The 27,905-nt window shown below is 36.5% G+C and overlaps 1 protein-coding gene across 2 annotated transcripts in view; it reads left to right on the top strand.

Annotated features, from left to right (window-relative positions):
- Positions 1 to 27,905, top strand: part of SCLT1 (sodium channel and clathrin linker 1) — a 237,467-nt gene that overhangs the window by 201,815 nt on the left and 7,747 nt on the right. For both annotated transcript variants that reach the window (XM_057547507.1, XM_057547506.1), the window contains exon 19: positions 22,842 to 22,920. In XM_057547507.1, coding sequence (XP_057403490.1) covers positions 22,842 to 22,920 — 79 coding nt within the window. The remainder of the gene's footprint in view (positions 1 to 22,841; positions 22,921 to 27,905) is intronic.

The raw sequence follows: 27,905 nt of genomic DNA, 5'->3' as shown, positions 1-27,905 counted from the left end.
GGGCCCTTATCCTGCCAGGCAATCAGTCTGTATACTCCTTGGTGACTGTTTCATTCCCTCATGTCTTTCCTCAAACCTTTTACATCTCCTCCCCTACCGCCACTTTCATGTGATAACTTCAGTTCCTACTTCACTGAGAAAAGAGAAGCTATCAGAAGAGAACTTCCACAGTTCCCATCATTGCACTTGTATTCCTATATGCATCTTTCCCCACATACCCTACTGTGACAATAGATAAACTGTCCCTGCTCCAGTATGAGACCAGACTCTTCATTTATCTCATAGATTCCATCTCCGCTTTGCTATATTACCTCCTCATGGGATTCGCAACTGAAAACAATTTTCCGTAAAAGTAGAACGCCTAACATGGCAACAGGAAGTGGTTATCTGCCCTAAGAGAGCAATAAATAGAAAGAATCCACGGAATAACCAATTTAAAACAAAACAACCAACCTTCTAAGGAACATTCCTACTTAAATTAAATCTTAGTGTGTAGATTTATATAGACTTTCCACAGTGCTGGTACCCCGGGTCAGATATGCTCAGCAGATCACACTAGGTAACAAGGTCTTGCCCAGACTAGTCACACAGTTTATAGCTTAACTCCAGGAGTACGCTTGAATCCAGTAGATCTAACTAGTTTTTTCAGTTTCAAAGCTTACCCCCTTTTCTGTCCAGCCTTAAAAAACCAAGTGTTGGTAAACAGGCTTCCAAATGCTAAACAAGTTAAAACTACCAAATTTCCAGTAATTTAGTGATTTTCTTTTACCTCTTAGATAAAAGGAAAAAATGAAAATAGAATATTTCCTCCAAAATCAAGAGAATAATACCATTACTTGATACCAAACATCAGTAGGATATTGTTTTTCTAATATTATGCAGTATTCTTAAAAATAGCGTTTTAACATCAGCATGAAAGTGAGCAAACGTCACCATGCCATCAGAGACACTATGTTCTAGTTGGGGAGTCAGACTATGAAGATGTATACTAACAGAGGTTTACTCTGCTGCTTCATTTTTAACAATTTTATCTCTACTTTTAGTGAACTAATTATTTATTTTACCACTTCTGTGAATTTGCATTTATACCAAACTCAATTTGTATGTCATTACTACAAACTTACACTGTTATCAAAGCTTATTAAGTAGTTTCAGAATTAATATGAACTTTTCAGATCATCCATTTAGCACGTAACTGAAGGCATTATGTTCATTTTGTTTCCAGTTTATACAGAATCCTAGAGGATTGTGTATGCCTTCCCAAAATAGTCTCCATCTTTTATGCATAACTCTTAATTTGACTTTTAAATATTGAAAAACATAAGCTTAGAATCATGTATTTACCAATGGCCTTAAACAAGGAACTACTGAAGTATCAGTTTTAAAGACCTAAAAATTTTCTCCTAAACATGAGTGACTGACTTAAGATCTTAGTGTAGGAGTCAGTTGGGTATATAAAAAGCTAACACAATAGGTTCAACTCCAAGGTCTGCACCACAAATGTGTGATTATCTATAAATCAATTTTCTCAATTCTCAATTTTATCATCTATAAGAATAAAAACTACGTTAGTTTGCTAGGGTTATTCATGAAATGGTGTAAATATCAAAGCATCTGGTAAACTGTAAAGCATCATGCAAATATATATATTATTATTAGAATTAGACATGTTCTATACTCAGATTTTTTTTTGGTTTGTTTTTTAATTGCCTACTGTCCCCAAATTGCTAGTTCTTGACTCTCCTTGAGATATTTTCGACATCCTTTTCAATTCTTATCATGATCTTTTCCTTTCAAGTTTAAATGAAGTGTTGTTACTACTTTTCCTTCTGCTGTTCTAGTTCAGCATAACACAGTTTTTAATAAATTCACAGTAACTATATAGGGAAAGAATCCTTCGTTGAATGCTCTTATTAAAGACAAGAAAAAAGAACTAGATTTTTCCAGCTATCACCTCTCCTTTTGTGGCAATGTGGTATGATCTTTGTTCCACCGTTTTTTTTGTTGTTGTTGTTGTTTTTTATCAGCTGAGATGACAGCTAACCTGACAGTCCTAATTCTTTTTTTTTTTTTGGCTGTGTTGGGTCTTCGTTTATGTGTGAGGGCTTTCTCTAGTTGTGGCGAGCGGGGGCCACTCCTCATCACGGTGCGCGGGCCTCTCACTATCGCGGCCTCTCTTGTTGCGGAGCACAGGCTCCAGACGCGCAGGCTCAGTAGTCGTGGCTCACGGGCCTAGTTGCTCCGCGTCATGTGGGATCTTCCCAGACCAAGGCTCGAACCCGTGTCCCCTGCATTGGCAGGCAGACTCTCAACCACTGCACCACCAGGGAAGCCCCTGCCACCGTTTTAATTAAATTTAAAAGAGCCCATGTCCTGTGACATTTTTGGTAGATTGAGGAAGATGACTTAAAATGGTTATCAAAAATAAGTAGGTCGTTTTTTACATGCTTTGAATGTTTAGATTTAGTTATATTCTTTAGACATCTTTTTAAAAGGAATAATTATGCTTAAATAATTGCTTAATTAATAAATAATTAGGCATAAATAATTATTTATGCTTAAATAATTATATTAAATATTTCTTGGTTATATAATTTTTATAAAATTATTAAAATGTGAGAAAATATTTTCTAAAATATATAAAAGATTTAATTGTATATATTTAGGATTTTGCATGGGAAAAATCCGGTTTGCATAGGGTATAGTTAACCTTGCGTTACGTTGGTTGTTTAAGCCACGGGATTGAAAATGGAGGTACATTCCAATATACTAAGAAAACTTTTGGCATGTCTCTACTACGTCACTAAAATTGTGTTAGCATGCTCTGGCATGTCAAAACTAAAATGTTGTCTTTCAAAGTAGAAAATATTTTCACAAGATTTTGCATTAAGATTATTTCCTTTCATGAAAGGATTATATATTTAATAATGTTGAGAAACAATATAATATTTTTAGTACATAAGGAGGCAGCACGGTATTACAGATAAAGAGCACTATCTCAGGAGTCAGTCCAACCTGAATTTGAATCCCCCAAAGGCCCAACCCTGTAAACCCCATGTGTCACTACAGGCTTTATTTATATGGTAACAAATTTAAGGTATTAACTTTAACTTTATGCCTGGCGTGTAAAATATTTAGGAAGCAAACAGCAAACACTGTGCTTAGGGAATAACCTTTATCAATACTAAGAGATTGTTGTATTCAAAGTAAACCAGGATATAGTGCATGAGACCTGTGTATGAGAAGCATACATGCTTATTTCATTTTTAATTGTACAAAAACATTACTAGTTCTAGAAAGCACTAGATTTTATACAAGATTTATATATATGAATTGTATCTCCTTCCTCTTTGGAGACATAAGTAACACTGAGGACTCTATATGAAATCAAGTCAAAATTCTTTTTGCAATAAAAAAGTAGCTACTAAAGTATTTTCACTGACACATCTCTCCTATTGGTCGTAATACAGAATTACATGGCAGCCACAATAAATTTATATTTTTTTGAAGTAGAAAATTAAAATTTATACTTATTCCAATGAAAAAAATATGAATATGATGATCTACGCTAGACATATTTACGACAGCATCCTTATTGGGAATTAGCAGTTTGATGTATGCTGTGTTGTACCAATAGTACACCAGCTAACTGCTAGATGGTACTTCTCTGTCTCTGGGGAAGGATTCATTTGCTCTCCACAGAAATGGTTTTGTTTTTAGAATGATTCAGTGATGCAATCCCAAGTCTTCAACCCAGTTAGGTCTTTTATTAATAATAAATTGCAAAATAAACACAGAGCAATACATTAAAAATGCAAATGGCTAATTTTATGCATTTGACTCTCCCAGTAAGGATTTCTCTGTATGTACCATGAATTTATGCATTCTACCATTCATGTAAAAAGTGTTTAATAGCTATCAAAACTGAGCTTTTTCGTGGTAGGTCCCAGCATCCTGCTTCCCAATGTATTATTATTACACCATATTAAGCATCAAAGTTTTCTTCCTGAAAATCTGCCCTTTAAAAACTTAGTGCTAGTCTGTCTCACCAAATCTTGAAAACACTTGGCTGTTTTTCTCTGTCATCTCTACTTCATAGCAATTAAGTTCTTATAAATTGGCTGTTATCTTGTTTACTGTGTGTCCACCTATTTACTACAGTTAGGAGTATATTAGAGACTAAATCAAATACTAAATACCAGGATAGCCACAAAACACTTAGGATGCTAGAGTCCTCTCTGGACTAGTTTTGCTGGCTTTGGAAACCTCTGCTCCTTCCGACAACTGACAATTAAATATGATTACCAGGTACCTGTGATTTCTTAAGATCTACCCATAAGCAAGTATAGCCATAGTTAAATGTAACCCAAAATAATTAAATAAAATAATTTTCCTACAGAAGGAAGTATTTTATCTTAGTATCAAAGAGCTTAATGTAAGAAGCTTTTTAAAAATTTGAGGTCCTCTGTGGTATCTTCTTTCAGTTTGAAGTTTTTTTTTATTTGTAAAATTGTATTAATTCATCTCTAATTATTTCCTCTTAGTTACTCTTTTATCTTGAAATGTATACTACACAGAAAATTTTGAGCTTCCAAGAGGAAAGCATTTTAAAGCTTACATATTAACATGTAACATCTATAAATGTAATATAGCTGTACTAATCTTACTTGAATGAGAAACTATTGTTATTTTTATAGATTAAATTTTAAAACTTCTTATGGGAAAAAAATGAGATGAGATTTGCCCTACCAGATATCAAAATATAGAAAGCTGTATGGTGGTATTGGCACAGGAATAGATAATTTGAACAGAACAGGGAAAAACAAACCATGTAAAATTGGAAATTTTGTTCATTATAATATGGCATTTCAAATCAATGGTGAAAAGTTGATGTTGGAAAAATTTTAACTCCTTTAGTATACTCTTTATTCGCTATACAAAGTAAATTACAGATGGATTAAAAAGCTAAATTTAAAAAAAGTATTAAAAGAAATAAGATTAATTTTATTATCCTAGAATGGAAAAGTCTTTCTAATCAAAACACAAATCCAGAATGCAAAGATTGATTAATTTATTTCACCATAAAAATTAAAATTCTGTATGAAGAAAGATGCTAAACAAAGATAAAAGACAGGGGCTTCCCTGGTGGCGCAGCGGTTGAGATTCTGCCTGCCAATGCAGGGGACACGGGTTCAAGCCCTGGTCTGGGAAGATCCCACATGCCACAGAGCAACTAGGCCCGTGAGCCACAACTACTGAGCCTGCGCGTCTGGAGCCTGTGCTCCACAACAAGAGAGGCCGCGATAGTGAGAGGCCCGCGCACCGCGATGAAGAGTGGCCCCCGCTTGCCACAACTAGAGAAAGCCCTCACACAGAAATGAAGACCCAACACAGCCAAAAATAAATAAATAAATTTTTTTTAAAAAAGACAAATGACAAAAGATAAAACAAAAGATTAATATGCAGAATCCATGGAGTTCCATAATTAAGGAAAAGAGTAACAGCCTAATAGGTGGACAAAGTATGTGAACAGGTAGCTCACAAAAGCAGACATACAAAGCTCCTTTAAACATATTAAACCAAATTCAGCCACACCATACACTAAAGAAATGCAAATTTAAACAATTTTGCCAAGCAATTTAGCAAAAATGTAGAAGATGGTTAACATGCAGCATCTGCAAATATATGAGGAAACAGGAATGGGGTATACAGTATTGGTGGAAATGTAAACTAGCAAATCCTTTGTATAAGGTAATGTAACAGTAGCTAAAAAAATTTAAACTATGCATATCCATTTGCAATACCTGGTATCAGAATCTGTCCTGCAGAAATGCTTGCATGTGTGTAAACGTGCAATAACATACTTGTCCCTGCCATCGGTCAGGCCTTTTCATATCTTTAACCATGGCTGTCAAAGTAGCCTGGATCACCCTGGTTTCTGCCATCATTTTTTTTTCCCCTCTGTTCCATCTTTCACACTGTCTCAGAATTATTTTCCTAAAAAGCAAATACAGTCCTGGCCCTACCTACTTAAAAATTTCTGTTTTACTGTTGCCTATAGGTTTTTTACGATCTTTCCTCCCCCTATTATCAGCAATCTGCCTGTCCCTACTTCATGAAGGGCATGTCCCAGCCGCCCCAATAAGCCAAACATTGGTAAGGGCCAGCCCTTTTACCACTCCTAGTCTTCACTCCGTTTGCTCATCACATATTTACTGAGTGGTGGCACTATTCTTTAAGTACTAAGGATAACAGCAAAGCCCAAGTTCCCCCCGCCTTTCTTTTTAAGATATTAGAGTATTGATGGGAAAGTGGAAATTATCGAACAAATACATACATACATATAAAATCAGATAGTAAGTATTATGCAGAAAATTAAAATAAGCCAATGTGATAATGGACGGGTGGACACCTGAGACTGGTAGATGAGGAAGATCCTGTGAGGAAATGAACCTTAAGATCTAATGACGAAAAGGATCCTATCATTTAAATGTCAGGGGAAAGAGCTGTTCAAGCAGAGAGAACAGCTAGTGCAGTGACCCCGGGGCAGGAATACACTTGATGATTGAAGTAAAAGAAATAGTATGCTAAATGAGGGCAGTAGTGTAAGATTTAGGCAATGTATTATATAAAGTAATGCCAGCCACCACAGCAAACAATCTCAGGGGCTTAACACAACAAAGGTTTATTTCTTGTTCATATTACATGTCTAAGGTGGTTTGGCAGGAAGGCTCTGCTGGTAGAGGTTACATCATCTTGAACACATGGTCTTCTAAGATCACTGGAGCAGGGAAAGAGAGGAATGGAAGAACACTGGGTTTTAACTAACTCAGCTCTGAAGTGACTCACATCACTTCCTTTTACTTTCATTGGCCAAACTAGGCATATGGACCCAATCTAACTGCATAGGAGCCTGGGAAATGTAAATGGAGCACGTGGCATGTTTGGTGAACACTCTCTGCTGCAGACAGGGACCTGATCTTGTAGGGTTTCATTAGCCAGGCTAAAGAGTTTTAAGTGTGAGTGAAGGCCAGTGGACAGTTTTGAAAGAAGTCACCTGATCTGATTTTTTTTTAAAAGATCACTCTGTCTCCTGTGTGGAAAATGGAAGTGAGTAAAAAGCTGAGGAGGGACTTAGAAGGCTGTCACAAGAGTGTTAATAAGAGATAGTGGTGGCTTAAACTAAGAAGAAAGAGAAAGGTGGATTAGTTGGGAGTCTTTTTATTTTTAGAGGTAATAGAAGGTGCTGATGGATTGGATGTAGAGTATGAAGGAAAAGAAGGGAATCAAGGATGACTCTAGGGGTAATTGGTACATGCTATTTCTTTCTAGGGATGTTCTTTCCCAACTCCCCACCTGAAAAAATTTTCTTCCTTCCAGGTACCCAACTCAAATATCTTTTTTTCTATAAAGCATTCTTTATACCGCTGACAGAATGCATCTTTCCTTTTCCTATACTCCCATACCATTCTGCTCATTCTTCTTTATGACATTTACTGAACTGTAGCATAACTATCATTTACATCCATCTCTTCTACAAAACCATGAGCTAACATCTTGCCTGGCATATAAAATTGTTCAATAAAATTGTATTGAATAAATGAATGAATGAATATACAATGTGTAATATTTTCTTCTCTTGTCCAGTGACAGGACAATTCATATATATTTATATGAATTATACAGCATTCGAGCCTAAGGAATTCTCTTCAGTCTCTAAAACATTATTCTTGGCTGTATATCTGTAATGTTTGGCTGCCATAACTGCTTTTCTAAAATTTTTTGTTTTTGGTTTTTTTTTTTTATTAAATTAACAGAATGAGAGGCAGCTGCAGGTACTGGCAGATCACAAAATGCATAATTACTAAAAGTAACTGAAGCATATTATAGTATAATTCAACAGAAAAAAAAAAACATCTGGCACATGCTATGTTAATTTGTCATAAGAGAGTTTCAAAGAAAGCATTTGCTGCAGCTGGCAGATCCATCATTTCCCTGAAACGAATAGTACACCTTTTGTTTTTAATTGTCTCGTATAATATAGAATAGAGCCTTATGTGATTTAATCTTTAGTCATCACTAAAGGATTTCATGCGTTGAGGAAATTTTCCCCTACAGTGTATCAACCAAAATATACATGGCCTATCCTTAACTTAAACTGTGCCTCAATAATAACAAAATGATCTAAGCAATTATAGTAATTAATTATAATGCCTGAGATATTGGCCCAAATTTCAAACTCTTATCCCATGCCTTAAGGAACCATAACTTCTCTTATTTTATTTAAAGTATTTGTGGCATTTTCAAAGAGACTAGTGCATTGTAGGGAAAACTTTGCTCTTAACTTCATAACCGTACCTTTTCAGTTATATATATACCAGTAATATTGAGAATTGAAGTATGTTTAGAGTAGAAATTTTCTCTTTCAGCATGAGTTAGGATATCTAGTTCTATGACAGAGACAAGCAGAAAAAGGCTAATTATTGTTATAAATCAGCTTCTAATGCTGACCTTTTTGAAATTATGTTTTTCCAGCTGTCTACTGAACATTTCCGTAGGTACCTCACACTCAATATCTTCAAAACTGAACTCATTATTTCACACCTAGCCCAAGTCTTTGTTTCATCCTGTATTTTCCATTTCCATGTGTTAATATCTACCCACTTGCTCAAGCAAAACTCTAGATGTCATCCTGAACTCCTCCTTTTCCTCACACCCCTAAACATCAAGTATTACTAATGCTACCTTCTAAATAACTCTTGAATCCGTCCATTTCCCTCCAAGAGTTAGGCTATCAACATTGCTCACCTAAATTACTGCTAAAACCCCCTAATTTACTACAGTCATATTTACTTACTATTTTTCCTGCTGTAATCAGCAAGATTTTCTGATGTTCAGATCAATCATGTCACTTCTCTCCTTAAAATACTTCAGTGCCTCCCCAGTGTACTGATGGTGAAGTCTCAACTTCCTATCAAGACATGTACGATCCTTGTATTTCCTTGTATTACCTTATACATATAAAATCCAAGCTGTATTTCTTTGTTATTCCAGCTTCTTCCCCTCCTCTCTCATCCCCACTCCCATATCCTAGTAACACTCCGTTCCATTCATACGGAGCTTTCTTTCAGTTTCCTAAATTTATTATCCCTTCTTATTTCCTGGCCTTCACACATGGATTTGATTGTAACGCTCTTCGTTACCCTGTCTTTGTCCATCTAACTTCTATTTATCTTTCATGTATCGGCTTACGAGCCTACTTCCTCTGGAGAGACAGCTCTAATCCCCTGATCCTCCATATGTGTTCCCATAGCACTGTGAATTTTTTATAGCATTTACTACCTGTATTTTAAACCTCGTAGCTTTTCAGTATTTCTGGTAGTTCCTAAGTTTCACTGTGGCGGAGACTGGATCTTGTTCTTCCTTGTCTCCCTAGCACCTAGCAAAGGCACTCACTTCAGTATATATTGAACGAATGAACTTTGTAATTCCCTCAGTCTTATCCTAAGATTAAAATTATATGTTGTAAAGAAAATTCACACAGTACTTTGAAACTTTGAGTTCATTCTTCAAGTAACTTAAAATAAGCTTTCTATAAATAGAGCTCCGTAGCACGTTGGTTTTTGTAGTAGTAATCTCCTGAATTTATTACACAATTTGACGGCTACTTTAAAATGTAATCACTGAATTATGGAATTAGTTGTCATATGAGAGCAAGTAGACGAAAACTTTGAAAAAGCGAGATATAGGATATTAGAAATGTTCTTTTTGAATGGACTAGTTAAGTGATTCTGTGGAATTAACTAAAATTTATCTAGACTAAAAACCAGCTTATGTGTGCCAGGCACTGTTCTAAGCCCTGTGAATGTAGCTTCTCTTTTAGAGCTTTCATTCCAGGGTGGGGAGAGAAATAATAAGAAGGTAAACTAACAAATAAACAAGATAATTCTATGTATTTTAAATGGCATGAAGAAAACAAATGTGATGATGTGATAGTAACTCAGACAGGGTGGGAGCTGAAAGGGCTGGACCGTTTCTTAAAAAGTAGTCAGAAAAGGTGAGATTTAAACTGAGGCCCAAATGATAGAAAGAAATCAACTCTATGAAAAAGCCAGGAAAATATTCCAGGCAGATGAAAGAATAGCAAGTACGAAGGTGCAGTGTTAGGGAGTAGCCCCATGTAATTGGAGTATAGTGAGTGAGGAGAGAGAATGCTGTCAGGTTGAGGAACTAGGCAAGAATCAGACCATGAGAATCTTGTAGGCTATTTTAAGTAAGCTGTTTGTACTTACTTTAAGCAAGATATTTAAGTAAGTCTATTTTAAGTTAAAGTCCAAAGTGCAGCAGTAGGAAATCATTGGAGAATTTTAGACATTCCTAGGTCTTTAAAAGACCACTGTAGCTATTATGTGGAAAACAGACTAGAGAAGGGGCAAAAATGGAGTCAGGGAAACCAGATATTAGATTATGACAGTATTCTAGGCAATAGATGATAGTGGCTTAGAACAGAGTGTTGTGGGTGGAGATGGAGAGAAATGGGTAGTTATGAAATATATTAGGGAGGTGTAGGGTGGAACTCATAAGTCAAATATAGGGGATGAGAAAACGGAAGGAATCTAAGATGACGTCTAAGCTTTGACTAGAGCATCTGGGTGGATGGTGACGATGCGCTTTACTGGGAGGGAGGAAACTTGGGAAGGTGTGGATAAGAAGTAGTTGCCATTTTGGACAAGTTGCATTTGAAGTGCTCATTTGTGTTCCTCTCCAGTCATGGCCTAAATGAGATCGCTTAGGGGGAATGTGCAGAAAGGGAAAGAACGAACCTGGGCCTGTGACCAAGGGTGCTTGGATATATCTAAAGCTGGCCTGTAACCTGTGGTATTTTTAGTTAACTGAATAAGATTTGAAACCTTAGGATGAATTTCCTTTTTTAGTAGTCAGGTCCTTTGAAGCCACACACGAAGTCAAGGTCACAGTCTTTGCAATTACTGACCATTTTGCTGCATATTCATGATTAAATTTTTTTCAGAGAATCTTCACTTTGCCTTTTAGATCTTGATATTATATAATGCCACAGATATGCTTTACTAACATCTCTTGTAAATGATTGGGCTTAAGGTAAGAGGCAGTGTGATTTAGTTGAGAGAACATTTTGATTACAAGACTGGGTATGAAGCCCATTCAATCATTGCCTGACCTTAGGAACATTAAATAACTTTTCTGAGTCTTAATGTCTTTACCTATAAGATGAGAATAATAACTACTTTGCAATATCAAAGTAATAATAAGGTACAGTATTAATGTTCATGTGCAGTAGAAAACCCTCTTGGCTGATGTCCACTTCATTGTGGGCAACGTCAACCAGTGAAGTTTCTGTACAAAGCATGCTGACCAGGGCCCGAGACTTTCTCTGTGCCCTTACCTAGTCAACTGAGACACTCTGTCACTTGCTTTACAGTATCAGTGTGATTGTTCCCAAACCAGGTTATGCCAGTTATACCTGTTTTAGAAATACATAATTTAATTAAATAAACCAGTGATATGTGAGTACAAAGAGAAAGTTATTGTTTCTTTTTAAACTGAATTGTATACTTTGGAGAATTTGCTGTTGAATTAAGTCTGGATAAGCAACGATAAAATAGAGGGAATACTGTAAAAATCTAGAATAATTCTGTATTTGGACTGCTTGCCAAGTGCCTTTAAATTCTTGTACCACCTTAATGAAAGCAGAAGTGGAAATAATTATAGATGATAACATTATGGATGTGGTTTGTGTAGGAAAGACATTCAACACTGGAACACTCCAATCAGTGTGCTCATACGTTAAAAGAAAAAATTCTCTAAAAACTTTGTATATTCCAGGCAAAAAGCTCAGACAAAATCCTTATCCTTCCTTAGGCCTCAGACCTCGTAAAAATCTGAGGAAATCTATAGACCTTCTTCCCAGACTAGGTAAACACACAAGATCTTGTGTATAGTTCAAGGTATTTGTGAACGTACTACCTGAAGCCTGTCCGTGGACCACAGAGGAAGGGCTCTTGCCTTTGGTGCTCACCCTTCACCCACTTCCACCTCCAGCTGAAGAACTGGATGACTTCCCAATGTTGATTCTAATATTTTTTTAATAGATACAGCATTAATTATTTTGTTTATAATTTATTTTATAAAATTTTACTTACACAGAAGGTAGTAAATCAGTTAGATTTTACAACTAATTTTTAATTTATATTTTGTAGGCATGACTAGGATTTTCTATCACATACACATGAATTAATATAAGTGAACTAAAAATATTTAGGACACTGCTGGGCAGTGTATAAGTATAGTATAAGGAATTCCTTATAGTATAAGGAATATATAGTATAAGGAATATACACTTCCTTATAAGTGTATAGTATAAGGAATTTCTTGTTCTTCTATAGTTACATGGAAATCGGTAGAAGATAATTTTACCTTAAACCTTATGATATATTCTGTAATATGTTAGAAATTATAGAGAACTTGGGTACAGTTCCTTTTGAAGTCTGTAATTAGTATAAAGTGCTCTTTAACTGCCATAATGTCATATAGAAACTGGAAATGTCATCTATCTCTGTACCTTCTGGCAGGCTACACTTAAATCATTCCCGATTGGTAAGGATGTTTCTGTTTTTAAAGATTTCCAGTGAAGAGATTGTATAGCTTTACTTGGCAAGTGTTTCAGTGTAATACCACTGTGAAACTTTCTGGAAAGTCTTATTTTATGTTTATCCTAAATTACTAATGACATAGGGAACTCTCAATTATATTCTCTAATGAAGAGACATTTTCTCATAGATAATGCAGAGTCAGATCGTCCTCCTGGGTCTTTCCGTTACCCCTGCAATGAAATATCCTGACAGAGAAATAAGGAATTGCAAAGTACTGACAGGCAGGCTCTAGGAAAGCCTCGGGGGATAGAGTTGGTGAAATCACTTTTCTCTCCACCCTTTAATACATTCTAAACTTTCATTCAGGAGTGAGATTGAGGGAAATGCTTAACTGAAAAATTACCTTTTCTTAGGCACTTCAAATCCTTTGGAGAAAGTAGTAGACTATAAATAAATCTAGATAAATGTTTAAAAATTTTTATCTAAAGTATGTTTTGTGGTAGATTTCTCAGTAACTGTTGAGCAAATAGGGAATAAAATTTTCTGACTGCTAGGTTTCTTAAACCTGCAAATATTTATTAAATCCCTATGTGTAAAGCCCTGTGGTATATACTGTGGAAACTAAAAACAATCCCCTTTTTAAAAGTTTCCATTATACTTGGGGGCCTGTGAGTATGTGTGTGTGTGTATGAGTGTATATGTATATAAACACATATAAACCACTAATTAGAATTATAATACAGAATTGTTAAATGTCTTCTACATAAAATAAATATCAACGCTTTGATGCGAGAAGAGAACCGTCTGGATTAAAAGGAACTGGGAAGGAGGCATGGAAAGAAGAGGAACAAGGGTGGAATCTTAAAGAATGGGCAGGATTTTAATGCGAAATCTTCAAAAGAGGGTACAGAAAGTGATACAAACATGAGCCTAAAGATGATACATATATGATTACTGGTGAGACAGTGAGAGCCTAACTGAAGTAGAAGGCTCCCATTGGAGATAAGGTTGGAAAGATAAATTACACAGAAATTTGGAGGCATTTGAATGCTGTCTCAGGAATTTGGACTGTTTTGTCCGGTAGCAGAGAGCCACTGGAAATTATTGCTCGAGGAAACAAATTATTAAAGTGGTGCTTTAGAAAGAGAAATATGCTAGTGATGTGTTAGTTAGGGAAAACTGCTCCATCAGTTGAACACTTCTGTGTGCACTGGTGGATGCTTTACATACAGTTTTTCACTTGATCCTGAGAAGCCCGAGCAGTTGGCTACTGCAGTAAATCTAAAAATTAAGTTATAAGAACTTCAGTTGTGATGGTAACACTGAGTAGTAATGAAGAATAGGGAATTCCCTGATTAGGGTTCTTCCCTGAAGAATAGGGAATTCAGTGGTTAAGACTTGGTGCTTTCACTGCCGTGGGCTGGGGTTCAATCCCTGGTGAGGAAACTAAGATCCCGCAAGCTGCGCAATGCAGCCAAAAAATATATATGTATACATATACACATATAAAGGAAATGAAGAATAGATGCAAAAAACACTGCAAAGGAAGAATCTATTTAGGGGCAAACTAGATGTTGCATTTAAGAGAAAGTGAGAAACAGAGTTGACTTTAAGGTTTTTAACCTAAGCAGTGAGGGCAGAGATGTTGTCAGTATAAAAACTGAGTAGCAGGATGAGAAGTAGGTTTTATCTTAGGACTTTAAAAAAAAGAGAGAGAGAGAGAAAAGTAGGTTTGCAAGGGGATGCAAACAGTTTGATGTTAGTCATGTTAAATTCGAATATAGGACTGAACCTTTAGGGAAGAAATCAGAAAGATGTAACTTGTCAGGTTTCCAAGTACATGTGTAAATATTTCTATTCCTTACAGTTTCTAATACACGCACTCACACATACATGCTCTTTCACTTATTCATCTAACAAACATTTAGCAGTTGCCTGCCATGGTGCACAGTACAGGGGAGTGGTGAAGAGCACAGACTTTGGAACCAAAGGGCCCGGTTTTTCAATTCTTGACTCTCCAATTGACAAGCCGTGTGAGTCTAGGCAAGTTACTTAACTTTATTTTTAGATGCCTCTGTCTTTTAATTTTCTCATATGTAAAATTGGGGATCTCACAGGGTTATCATGAGAGCTAGATAAGGTAGTTTCCATAAAGCATCTAGAGCAGTGCTGGGCACAGAGGAAGCGCTGGGGGATTGTTTGCTGTTATTACCACCGTCACCAACATCTTCACTGTCTTGATGAATAGCAGTGTTGCTCGCTTTCCAGTGGGGGTGACAGCGCTTGATACACGACAGAACAGATATTTACACAGATAAAAAGTAACTTAGAGTTAATAATTTGTATCTTTGTGATCTTAAGTTTTGTGGGAAATTATTACTATCTAATAGTAATTTTTAGGATTACTATTATTCAGATAAATTGTCATGGGTAAATGAATAGCTTAGGCATCAACTTATGCAGTAGGTGTTTTCTGATAAGGTTTTGTATAAACTGAGCTTTGGCTAACTTTATAAATACAATCATTGTATCATCTTCCTCTCCATAGTACTCAAAGGTTATTTCTCGTCAGCACTAATGTGCATAACTTTTACCTTTAATTACATTCGGCCTAGAAGACTGGCCACGTTACTCACTTTGCTTTTCTTTGTTATGTTATGTTGAGGAGCAGCAGTAATTTAAACTACACAAGGTACTTTGAAGGAAGCACAGTCATTTATCCCGCATTATTATTACCACCAAAATAAAGCTAAGGTAGAACACTTGCGTTTGTCTGTCACGCAATCAGTGATAGATATTCAAGCTCCTCAAAGTCAGTGACATGTATAGATGAAGCCACTGAGTAGGAATAAGTCATTTCCCCTTAGTCTGTAAGTTCTGTTGTGGCAATATCCATGTGTTTACCACCGCATGCCTTGCACTTGGCCATAAAGAATGTTCAGTAGATATTTCTGGAATTGATTTGTGGACATTATTTTTTGTTCTCTTCTATGTATTTATAACAAACTGCTTGCTGATTTTAACAACTATCCACTCAAATATAGGACACTAGAGGGACTTACCAGGTTTTTAGGTTCACTTGGAAAAAATTCAAGGCTCATAATTGGAAGTGTTAATCTATCCATTTACTTTAGAGACAGAAGTAAGGTCAAAGGATAAAAACCAGTCCTGAATTAACTATTTTAATACTCCTAAATTGATTTGATCTTTTTTAAAGTTATTTTAAAGACTACATTGTATCTGCTTCTAACCTGGGACTCTTGAAATTATCTTTAGCCAAAAGCAATATAATGCTTATATGTTGAACAACAACAACAAAAAAGACAACATTTCTGTCTTCTGTGCATAAGATTATTCCAGCTAATAAAGCATAAAGGATATGAATGCATAAAATAAGGCAAATATACAACCAACCAAAATTTAAATTTTAATCGTGAATGTACTACATTGAAATGATGTTGAGTGGTTAACATTACCTTAAATTTCCAAGAGTTGAGCCCCGCTAAGAAGCACCATATATGAATCTTAAAAACAACAAACACTGTATCTGTTTCACATGAATATACTTTCATTTTAATGCCAAATACTACCTCAAGATACTGATATTAAGGACACTTTGGCACTTTTAAAATATGTGTGTGTGAGTTTTTTGCTTTTTATATTGTGGTAAAATATATATAATATAAAATGTACAATTTTAACCATTATTTAAATTGTGATGTAAAATTTACAGTTTTAATCATTTTTTTTGACATCTTTATTGGTGTATAACTGCTTTACAATGGTGTGTTAGTTTCTGCTGTATAACAAAGTGAATCAGCTATACATATACATATATCCACATATCCCCTCCCTCTTGCATCTCCCTCCCACCCTCCCTATCCCACCCCTCTAGGTGGTCACAAAGCACTGAGCTGATCTCCCTGTGCAATGTGGCTGCTTCCCACTAGCTAGCTATTTTTACATTTGGTAGTGTATATATGTCCATGCTACTCTCTCACTTTGTCCCAGCTTACCCTTCCTCCTCCCCGTGTCCTCAAGTCCATTGTCTACGTCTGCGTCTTTATTCCTGTCCCTCCCCTAGGTTCATCACAACCATTTTGTTTTTTAGATTCCATATATACGTGTTAGCATATGGTATTTGTTTTTCTGACTTACTTCACTCTGTAGGACAGACTGTAGGTCCATCCACCTCACTACAAATAACTCAATTTGGTTTCTTTTTATGGCTGTGTAATATTCCATTGTATATATGTGCCACATCGTCTTTATCCATTCGTCTGTCGACGGACACTTAGGTTGCTTCCATGCCCTGGCTATTGTAAATAGTGCTGCAATGAACATTGTGGTACATGACTCTTTTTGAATTATGGTTTTCTCAGGGTATAGGCCCAGTAGTGGGATTGCTGGGTCATATGGTAGTTCTATTTTTAGTTTTTTAAGGAACCTCCCTACTGTTCTCCATAGTGGCTGTATCCATTTACATTCCCACCAACAGTGCAAGAGGGTTCCCTTTTCTCCACACCCTTGCCAGCATTTATTGTTTGTAGATTTTTTGATGATGGCCATTCTGACCAGTGTGAGGCGATACCTCATTGTACTTTTGATTTGCATTTCTCTAATGATTAGTGATGTTGACCATCCTTTCATGTGCTTGTTGGCAATCTATATATCTTCTCTGGAGAAATGTCTATTTAAGTCTTCTGCCCATTTTTGGATTGGGTTGTTTGTGTCTTTAATATTGAGCTGCATGAGCTGCTTGGATATTTTGGAGATTAATCCTCTGTCACTTGCTTCGTTGGCAAATATTTTCTCCCATTCTGAGGGTTGTCTTTTCATCTTGTTTATGGCTTCCTTTGCTGTACAAAAGCTTGTAAGCTTCATTAGGTCCCATTTGTTTATTTTTGTTTTTATGTCCATTTCTCTAGGAGGTGGGTCAAAAGGGATCTTGCTGTGATTTATGTTATAGAGTATTCTGCCTATGTTTTCCTCTAAGAGTTTTATAGTGTCTGGCCTTGCATTTAGGTCTTTAATCCATTTTGAGTTTATTTTTGTGTATGGTGTTAGGAAGCGTTCTAATTTCATTCTTTCATTCTAATTTCTATCCTGTTCCGTTGATGTATATTTCTGTTTTTGTGCCAGTACCATACTGTCTTGATTACTGTAGCTTTGTAGTATAGTCGAAAGTCAGGGAGCCTGATTCCTACAGCTATGTTTGTCTTTCTCAAGATTGCTTTGGCTATTTGGGGTCTTTTGTGTTTCCATAAAATTTGTGAATTTTTTTGTTCTGGTTCTGTGAAAAATGCCATTGGTAGTTTGATAAGGATTGCATTCAATCTGTAGATTGCTTTGGTTAATAGAGTCATTCTCACAATGTTGATTCTTCCAGTCCAAGAACATGATATATTTCTCCATCTGTTTGTATCATCTTTAATTTCTTTCATCAGTGTCTTATAGATTCCTGCATACAGGTCTTTTGTCTCCTTAGGTAGGATTATTCCTAGGTATTTTATTCTTTTTGTTGCAACGGTAAATGGGAGTGTTTCCTTAATTTCTCTTTCAGATTTTTCATCATTAGTGTATAGGAATGCAAGAGATTTCTGTGCATTAATTTTCTATCCTGCTACTTTACCAGATTCATTGATTAGCTCTAGTAGTTTTCTGGTAGCATCTTTAGGATTCTCTATGTATAGGATCATGTCATCAACCATGACAGTTTTACTTCTTCTTTTCCCATTTGGATTCCTTTTATTTCTTTTTCTTCTCTGATGGCTGTGGCTAAAACTTCCAAAACTATGTTGAATAATAGTGGTGAGAGTAGGCAACCTTGTCTGGTTCCTGATCTTAGTGGAAATGGTTTCCATTTTTCACCATTGAGAAGGATGTTGGCTGTGGGTTTGTTATATATGGCCTTTATTATGTTGAGGTAAGTTCCCTCTATGCCTACTTTCTGGAGAGTTTTTATCATAAATGGGTGTTGAATTTTGTCAAAAGCTTTTTCTGCATCTATTGAGATTTTAATATGGTTTTTCTCCTTCAGTTTGTTAATATGGTGTATCACATTGATTGATTTGCGTATATTGAAGAATCCTTGCATTCCTGGGATAAACCCCACTTGATCATGGTGTATGATCATTTTCATGTGCTGTTGGATTCTGTTTGCTAGTATTTTGTTGAGGATTTTTGTATCTGTGTTCATCAGTGATATTGACCTGTAATTTGCTTTTTAGGTGACAATTTTCTCTGGTTTTGGTATCAGGGTGATGGTGGCCTCATAGAATGAGTTTGGGAGTGTTCCTCCCTCTGCTATATTTTGGAAGAGTTTGAGAAGGATAGGTGTTAGCTCTTCTCTAAATGTTTGACAGAATTCGCCTGTGAAGCCATCTGACCCTGGGCTTTTGTTTGTTGGAAGATTGTTAATCACAGTTTCAACTTCAGTGCTTGTGATTGTTCTGTTTATATTTTCTCTTTCTTCTTGGTTCAGTCTCGGAAGGTTGTGTTTTTCTAAGAATTTGTCCATTTCTTCCAGGTTGTCCATTTTATTGGCATATAGTTGCTTATAGTAATCTCCCCTGATCCTTTGTATTTCTGCAGTGTCAGTTGTTACTTCTCCTTTTTCATTTCTAATTCTGTTGATTTGAGTCTTCTCCCTTTTTTCTTGATGAGTTTGCCTAATGGTTTATCAATTTTGTTTATCATCTCAAAGAACCATCTTTTAGTTTTATTGATCTTTGCTATGGTTTCCTTCATTTCTTTTTCATTTATTTCTATTCTGATCTTTATGATTTCCTTCCTTCTGCTAACTTTGGGGGTTTTTTTGTTCTTCTTTCTCTAATTGCTTTAGGTGTAAGGTTAGGTTGTTTTTTTTTTTTTTTTGAGATTTTTCTTGTTCTTGAGGTAGGATTGTATTTCTCTACACTTCCCTCTTAGAACTGCTTTTGCTGCATCCCATAGGTTTTGGGTCATCGTGTTTTCATTGTCATTTGTTTCTAGGTACTTTTTGACTTCCTCTTTGATTTCTTCAGTGATCTCTTGGTTATTTAGTAGCGTATTGTTTAGCCTCCATATGTTTGTATTTTTTACAGTGTTTTTCCTGTAATTGATATTTGGTCTCATAGCGTTGTGGTCAGAAAAGATACTTGATACGATTTCAATTTTCTTAAATTTACCAAGGCTTGATTTGTGACCCAAGATATGATCTATCCTGAAGAATGGTCCATGAGCACTTGAGAAGAAAGTGTGTTCTGTTGTTTTTGGATGGAATGTCCTATAAATATCAATTAAGTCCATCTTGTTTCATGTGTCTTTTGAAGCTTGTGTTTCCTTATTTATTTTCATTTTGGTTGGTCTGTCCACTGGTGAACGTGAGGTGTTAACGTCCCCTACTATGATTTTGCTACTGTCGATTTCCCCTTTTATGGCTGTTAGCATTTGCCTTATGTATTGGGGTGCTCCTATGTTGGGTGCATAAATATTTACAATTGTTATATCTTCTTCTTGGATTGATCCCATAATCATTATGTAGGGTCCTTCTTTGTCTCTTGTTATAGTCTTTATTTTAAAGTCTAGTGTTGTCTGATATGAGAATTGCTACTCCAGCTTTCTTTTGATTTCCATTTGCATGGAATATCTTTGTCCATCCCCTCACTTTCAGTCTGTATGTGTCCCTAGGTCTGAAGTGGGTCTCTTGTAGACAGCATATATACGAGTCTTGTTTTTTTATCCATTCAGCCAGTCTGTGTCTTTTGATTGGAGCATTTAATCCATTTACATTTAAGGTAGTCCTCGATATGTATGTTCCCATTACCATTTTCTTAACTGTTTTGAGTTTGTTATTGTAGGTCTTTTCCTTGTCTTGTTTTTCCTGCCTAGAGAAGTTCCTTTAGCATTTGTTGTAAAGCTGGTTTGGTGGTGCTGAACTCTCTTAGCTTTTTCTTGTCTGTAAAGGTTTTAATTTTTCCGTCATATCTGAATGAGATCCTCGCTGGGTAGAGTAATCTTGGTTGTAGGTTTTTCCCTTTCATCACTTTAAATATGTCCTGCCACTCCCTTCTGGCTTGCAGAGTTTCTGGTGAAAGATCAGCTGTTAACCTTACGGAGATTCCCTTGTATGTGTTTTGTTGCTTTTCCCTTTCTTCTTTCAGTATTTTTCCTTTGTATTTAATTTTTGATAGTTTGATTGTTATGTGTCTTCTTGTGTTTATCCTTGGATTTATCCTGTATGGGACTCTCTGCACTTCCTGGACTTGATTGACTATATCCTTTCCCATGTTAGGGAAGTTTTCACCTATAATGTCTTCAACTATTTTCTCAGTCCCTTTCTTTTTCTCTTCTTCTTCTGGGACCCCTATAATTCGAACGTTGTTGCATTTAATGTTTTCCCAGGGGTCTCTGGGACTGTCCTCAATTCTTTTCATTCTTTATTCTTTATTCTGTCCTCCGGTTGTTATTTCCACTATTTTGTCTCCCCCGTCACTTATACGTTCTTTTGCCTCAGTTATTCTGCTATTGAACCTTCTAGAGAATTTGTAATTTCATTTATTGTGTTGTTCATCATTGTTTGTTTGCTCTTTAGTTCTTATAGGTCCTTGTTAAACATTTCTTATATTTTCTCCATTCTGTTTCCAAGATCTTAGATCATCTTCACTATCATTACTCTGAATTCTTTTTCAGGTAGACTGCCTATTTCCTCTTCATTTGTTTCATCTGGTGGGTTTTTACCTTGCTCCTTCATCTGCTGTGTGTTTCTCTGTCTTCTCATTTTGCTTAACTTATTGTGTTTGGGGTCTCCTTTTCACAGGCTGCAAGTTCGTAGTTCTTGTTGTTTTTGGTGTCTGCCCCCAGTGGGTGAGGTGGGTTCAGTGGTTTGTTTAGGCTTCCTGGTGGAAGGGACTGGTGCCTGTGTTCTAGTGGGTTGGGCTGGATCTTGTCTTTCTGGTGGGCAGGACCCCATATGGTGGTGTGTTTTGGGTGTCTGTGAACTTATGATTTTAGGCAGCCTCTCTGCCAATGGGTGGGGTTGTGTTCCTGTCTTGCTAGTTGATTGGCATGGGGCATCCAGCACTGTAGCTTGCTGGCCGTTGGGTGGAGCTGGGTCTTAGCTTTGAGACAGAGATCTCTCGGAGAGCTCTTGCGGATTGATATTACATGGGGCCAGTGGTCCAGTGGTCCAGTGTCCTGAACTTGGCTCTCCCACCTCAGAAGCTCAGGCCTGACACCCGGCCAGAGCACCAAGACCCTGTCAGCCACACGGCTGCCACATAAGCAAATCTCCTCTCAAGATCTAACTCTTTTTGACAGATTTGTCAGTTCTCTAGATGAATTCATTTGTGAACTCGTGACGTCCTAGTGTTGCCGAGCCTGCTTGGTTTTGCCTGACAGGTAGCAACCAGAATGCTGAGTTGTTGAGGTTTGCAGCAAACAGCGGGTTTATTCAGTAGGCAGCCAAGCGACAGGAGAACCAGTCTCAGATTTACCTCCCTGAAGACAAGAGGCTTAAGCTATTTTGGGAATAAAGAATAAAAAAGTACAGCAGTCTGAGGTGTGGTGAGTGTGAGGCACACAGGGATAGGAAAAAGGTGCAGAAGTCGTCCTTATGCGCAGGCATAACTAAGCTTGAGTGGTCTATTCTTGAGGGGTCCTCAATGCCCTCTTGCTGCAAATGCAAAACAGGCTTCCCAAGGGTAGAATACTTTGGTCCTTGCCAGCCAAGAGATGGCTTTTTATCATGCAGAATGTTTCTCTGTTGTTATTATTATTGCTGTCTTCTTTTTCGTTTAGCAGTTTATTACAGGTTATGATAAAAGATACACATGAGCATCCAATGGACAAGATGCATAGGGCCAGGCATGGGAGAGGGGCACGGAGCATCTTTACCCTCTCCAGGCCCAAAACTCTGCCCAAATTTCCACGTGTTCACCCACCTGGAAGTTTTCCATTCATTTTAAGTCAACAGTTCAATAGTTCTAAGTGTTTTCACACTGTTGTACAACCAATGTCCAGAATATATATGTATTTTATAAAGAAATGAGTCGTTTCAGATATGGTCTATTAAGAAGCAACTTTTATTTTGCACACAAGATATTTTTGTTCAAAATATGAACATGTATCTCACTAATAAAGATTCTATTTTGTTAGATTTTTGAACAGTTATATTAATGGCTTTTTCTTCCGTTCTTTTTTTTTTTTTCTTCCCTCTCTCTTGATTAATAGGAGTGAGCTGAGTCGACAGAAACTTCATACCCAAGAGCTGCTTTCTCAGCTGGAAATGGCAAATGAAAAGGTAGCTGAGGTAAGATAATGACCCTCCTGGGAAGTGCTTTCTGCTGCAGCTTGATACACATGTTATAGAATTTTACCTGAGCCAAGTCCAAATTAATTCTCTACTTGGAAATACCATACGGATATGAGTATTTCTTGTAGAAATCATACATAACCCTAAAAGTGCACACTTAATATAATATGAATAAAAGCTTTGATAGTTAGTGATTCATCATATTTAAACGACAAAGATAGAGCTCTTATTTCAGTTTTACGAGTATACCTTGTGCTTTTTCATAATTGTTAGGATACCCTTTATTTCTGTGCATGTCTAAGACTTTTTTTTTAACCCAATTCCTCTAATATTTTTTTAACATCTTTATTGGCGTATAATTGCTTTACATTTTTGTGTTAGTTTCTGCTATATAACAGACTGAATCAGCTATACATATACATATATCCCCATATCCCCTCCCTCTTGCGTCTCCTTCCCACCCTCCCTATCCCACCCCTCTAGGTGGTCACAAAGCACTGAGCTGGTCTCCCTGTGCTGTGTGGCTGCTTCCTACTTGCTATCTATTTTACATTTGGTAGTGTATATATGTCAGTGACACTCTCTCATTTCGTCCCAGCTTACCCTTCCCCCTCCCCGTGTCCTCAACTCCATTCTCTTCGTCTGTGTCTTTATTCCTGTCCCTCTCCTAGGTTCATCAGAACCAATTTTTTTTTTTTAGATTCCATATACATGTGTTAGCATACGGTACTTGTTCTTCTCTTTCTGATTTACCTCACTCTGTATGACAGACTCTAAATTCATCCACCTCACTACAGATAACTCAGTTTGGTTTCTTTTTATGGCTGAGTAATATTCCATTGTATATATGTGCCACATCTTCTTTATCCATTCATCTGTCAATGGACACTTAGGTTGATTCCATGTCCTGGCTATTGTAAATAGTGCTGCAATGAACATTGTGGTACATGACTCTTTTTGAATTATGGTTTTCTCAGGGTATAGACCCAGTAGTGGGATTGCTGGGTCATATGATAGTTCTGTTTTTAGTTTTTTAAGGAACCTCCCTACTGTTCTCCATAGTGGCTGTATCCATTTACATTCCCACCAACAGTGCAAGAGGGTTCCCTTTTCTCCACACCCTCGCCAGCATTTATTGTTTGTAGATATTTTGATGATGGCCATGCTGACTGGTCTGAGGTGATACCTCATTGTACTTTTGATTTGCATTTCTCTAATGATTAGTGATGTTGAGCATCCTTTCATGTATTTGTTGGCAGTCTGTATATCTTCTTTGGAAAAATGTCTATTTAGGTCTTCTGCCCATTTTTGGACTGGGTTGTTTGTTTTTTTGATATTGAGCTGCATGAGCTGCTTATGTATTTTGGAGATTAATCCTTTGTCACTTGCTTCATTTGGAAATATTTTCTCCCATTCTGAGGGTTGTCTTTTCATCTTGTTTATGGCTTCCTTTGCTGTACAAAAGCTTTTAAGTTTCATTAGGTCCCATTTGTTTATTTTTGTTTTTATTTCCATTTCTCTAGGAGGTGGGTCAAAAAGGATCTTGCTGTGATTTATGTCACAGAGTGTTCTGCCTGTTTTCCTCTAATAGTTCTACAGTGTCTGGGCTTACGTTTAGGTCTTTAATCCATTTTGAGTTTATTTTTATGTATGGTATTAGGGAGTGTTCTAATTTCATTCTTTTACATGTAGCTGTCCAGTTTGCCCAGCACCACTTACTGAAGAGGCTGTCTTTTCTTGCCTCCTTTATCAAACATAGGTGACCATCTGTGCGTGTGTTTATCTCTAGGCTTTCTATCCTGTTCCATTGATCTATATTTCTGTTTATGTGCCAGTACCATACTGTCTTGATTACTGTAGCTTTGTAGTATAGTCTACTATAGTCTATAGTATAGTCTGTAGTATAATCTAAAGTCAGTGTGATTCCTCTAGCTCCGTTTGTCTTTCTCAAGATTGCTTTGGCTATTTGGGGTCGTTTGTGTTTCCATAAAAATTGTGAAATTTTTTGTTCTAGTTCTGTGAAAAATGCCATTGGTAGTTTGATAAGGATTGCATTCAATCTGTAGATTGCTTTGGATAGTACAGTCATTTTCACAATGTTGATTCTTCCAATCCAAGAACATGGTATATCTCTCCATCTGTTGGTATCATCTTTAATTTCTTTCATCAGTGTCTTATAGTTTTCTGCATACAGGTGTTTTGTCTCCTTAGATAGGTTTATTCCTAGGTATTTTATTCTTTTTTTGTTGCAATGGTAAATGGGAGTATTTCCTTATTTCTCCTTCAGATTTTTCATCATTAGTGTATAGGAATGCAAGAGATTTTGGTGCATTAATTTTGTATCCTGCTACTTTACCAGATTCATTGATTAGCTCTAGGAGTTTTCTGGTAACATCTTTAGGATTCTCTATGTATAGTATCATGTCATCTGCAAACAGTGACAGCTTTACTTCTTCTCCAATTTGGATTCCTTTTATTGCTTTTTCTTCTCTGATTGCTGTGGCTAAAACTTCCAAAACTATGTTGAATAATAGTGGTGAGAGTGAGCAACCTTGTTTTGTTCCTGATCTTAGTGGAAATGGTTTCCATTTTTCACCACTGAGAACGATGTTGGCTGTGGGTTTGTTATATATGGCTTTTATTATGTTGAGGTAAGTTCCCTCTATGCCTACTTTCTGGAGAGTTTTTATCATAAATAGGTGTTGAATTTTGTCAAAAGCTTTTTCTGCATCTATTGAGATGATAATATGGTTTTTATCCTTCTATTTGTTAATGTGGTGTATCACATTGATTGATTTGCGTATATTGAAGAATCCTTGCATTCCTGGGATAAACCCAACTTGATCATGGTGTATGATCCTTTTAATGTGCTGTTGGATTCTGTTTGCTAGTATTTTGCTGAGGATTTTTGTATCTGTTCATCAGTGATACTGGCCTGCAGTTTTCTTTTTTTGTGACATCTTTCTCTGGTTCTGGTATCAAGGTGATGGTGGCCTTGTAGAATGAGTTTGGGAGTGTTCCTCCCTCTGCTATATTTTGGAAGAGTTTGAGAAGGATAGGTGTTAGCTCTTCTCTAAATGTTTGACAGAATTCTCCTGTGAAGCCATCTGATCCTGGGCTTTTGTTTGTTGGAAGATTTTTAATCACAGTTTCAATTTCAGTGCTTGTGATTGGTCTGTTTATATTTTCTCTTTCTTCCTGGTTCAGTCTCGGAAGATTGTGTTTTTCTAAGAATTTGTCCATTTCTTCCACGTTGCGCATTTTATTGGCATATAGTTGCTTGTAGTAATCTCTCATGATCCTTTGTATTTCTGCAGTGTCAGTTGTTACTTCTCCTTTTTCATTTCTAATTCTGTTGATTTGAGTCTTCTCCCTTTTTTTCTTGATGAGTCTGCCTAATGGTTTATCAATTTTGTTTTTCTTCCCAAAGAAACAGCTTTTAGTTTTATTGGTCTTTGCTATGGTTTCCTTCATTTCTTTTTCATTTATTTCTATTCTGATCTTTATGATTTCCTTCCTTCTGCTAACTTTGGGGGTTTTTTGTTCTTCTTTCTCTAATTGCTTTAGGTGTAAGTTTAGGTTGTTTTTTTGATTTTTTTGTTTGTTTGTTTCTTGAGGTAGGATTGTATTTCTCTACACTTCCCGCTTAGGACTGCTTTTGCTGCATCCCATAGGTTTTGGGTCATCATGTTTTCATTGTCATTTGTTTCTAGGTATTTTTTGATTTCTTCTTTGATATTTTTCAGTGAACTCTTGGTTATTTAGTAGCGTATTGTTTAGCCTCCATATGTTTGTATGTTTTGCAGTTTTCTTCCTGTAATTGATATTTAGTCTTATAGCGTTGTGGTCGGAAAAGATACTTGCTACGATTTCAATTTTCTTGAATTTACCAGGGCTTGACTTGTGACCCAAGATATGATCTATCCTGGAGAATGTTTCATGAGCACTTGAGAAGAAAGTGTGTTCTGTTGTTTTTGGATGGAATGTCCTATAAATATCAATTAAGTCCACCTTGTTTAATATGTCATTTAAAGCTTGTGTTTCCTTATTTATTTTCATTTTGGTTGATCTGTCCATTGGTGAATGTGTGGTTTTAAAGTCCCCTGCTATGATTGTGCTATTGTCGATCTCCCCTTTTATGGCTGTTAGCATTTGCCTTATGTATTGGGGTGCTCCTATGTTGGGTGCATAAATATTTACAATTGTTATATCTTCTTCTTGGATTGATCCCTTAACCATTATGTAGAGTCCTTCTTTGTCTCTTGTAATAGTCTTTATTTTAAAGTCTAGTGTTGTCTGATATGAGAATTGCTACTCCAGCTTTCTTTTGATTTCCATTTGCATGGAATATCTTTGTCCATCCCCTCACTTTCAGTCTGTATGTGTCCCTAGGCCTGAAGTGGGTCTCTTGTAGACAGCATATATACGGGTCTTCTTTTTGTATCCATTCAGGCAGTCTGTGTCTTTTGATTGGAGCATTTAATCCATTTTCATTTAAGGTAGTCCTCGATATGTATGTTCCCATTACCATTTTCTTAATTGTTTTGGGTTTGTTATTGTAGGTCTGTCTTTTCCTTCTCTTGTGTTTCCTGCCTAGAGAAGTTCTGTTAACATTTGTTGTAAAGCTTATTTAGTGGTGCTGAATTCTCTTAGCTTTTTCTTGTCTGTAAAGGTTTTAATTTTTCCGTCAAATCTGAATGAGATCCTTGCTGGGTAGAGTAATCTTGGTTGTAGGTTTTTCCCTTTCATCACTTTAAATATGTCCTGCCACTCCCTTCTGGCTTGCAGAGTTTCTGCTGAACGATCAGCTGTTAAGGTTATAAGGATTCCCTTGTATGTTATTTGTTGCTTTTCCTTTGCTTCTTTAATATATTTTCTTTGTATTTAATTTTTGGTAGTTTGATTAATATGTGTCTTGTTGTGTTTCTCCATGGATTTATCCTGTTTGGGACTCTTTGCACTTCCTGGACTTGATTGACTAT

This window comes from Balaenoptera acutorostrata, chromosome 5 (assembly GCF_949987535.1).
Source record: "Balaenoptera acutorostrata chromosome 5, mBalAcu1.1, whole genome shotgun sequence".
In the NCBI taxonomy this organism is placed as follows: domain Eukaryota; kingdom Metazoa; phylum Chordata; class Mammalia; order Artiodactyla; family Balaenopteridae; genus Balaenoptera; species Balaenoptera acutorostrata.
This window is presented reverse-complemented; position numbering and strand designations above follow the sequence as displayed.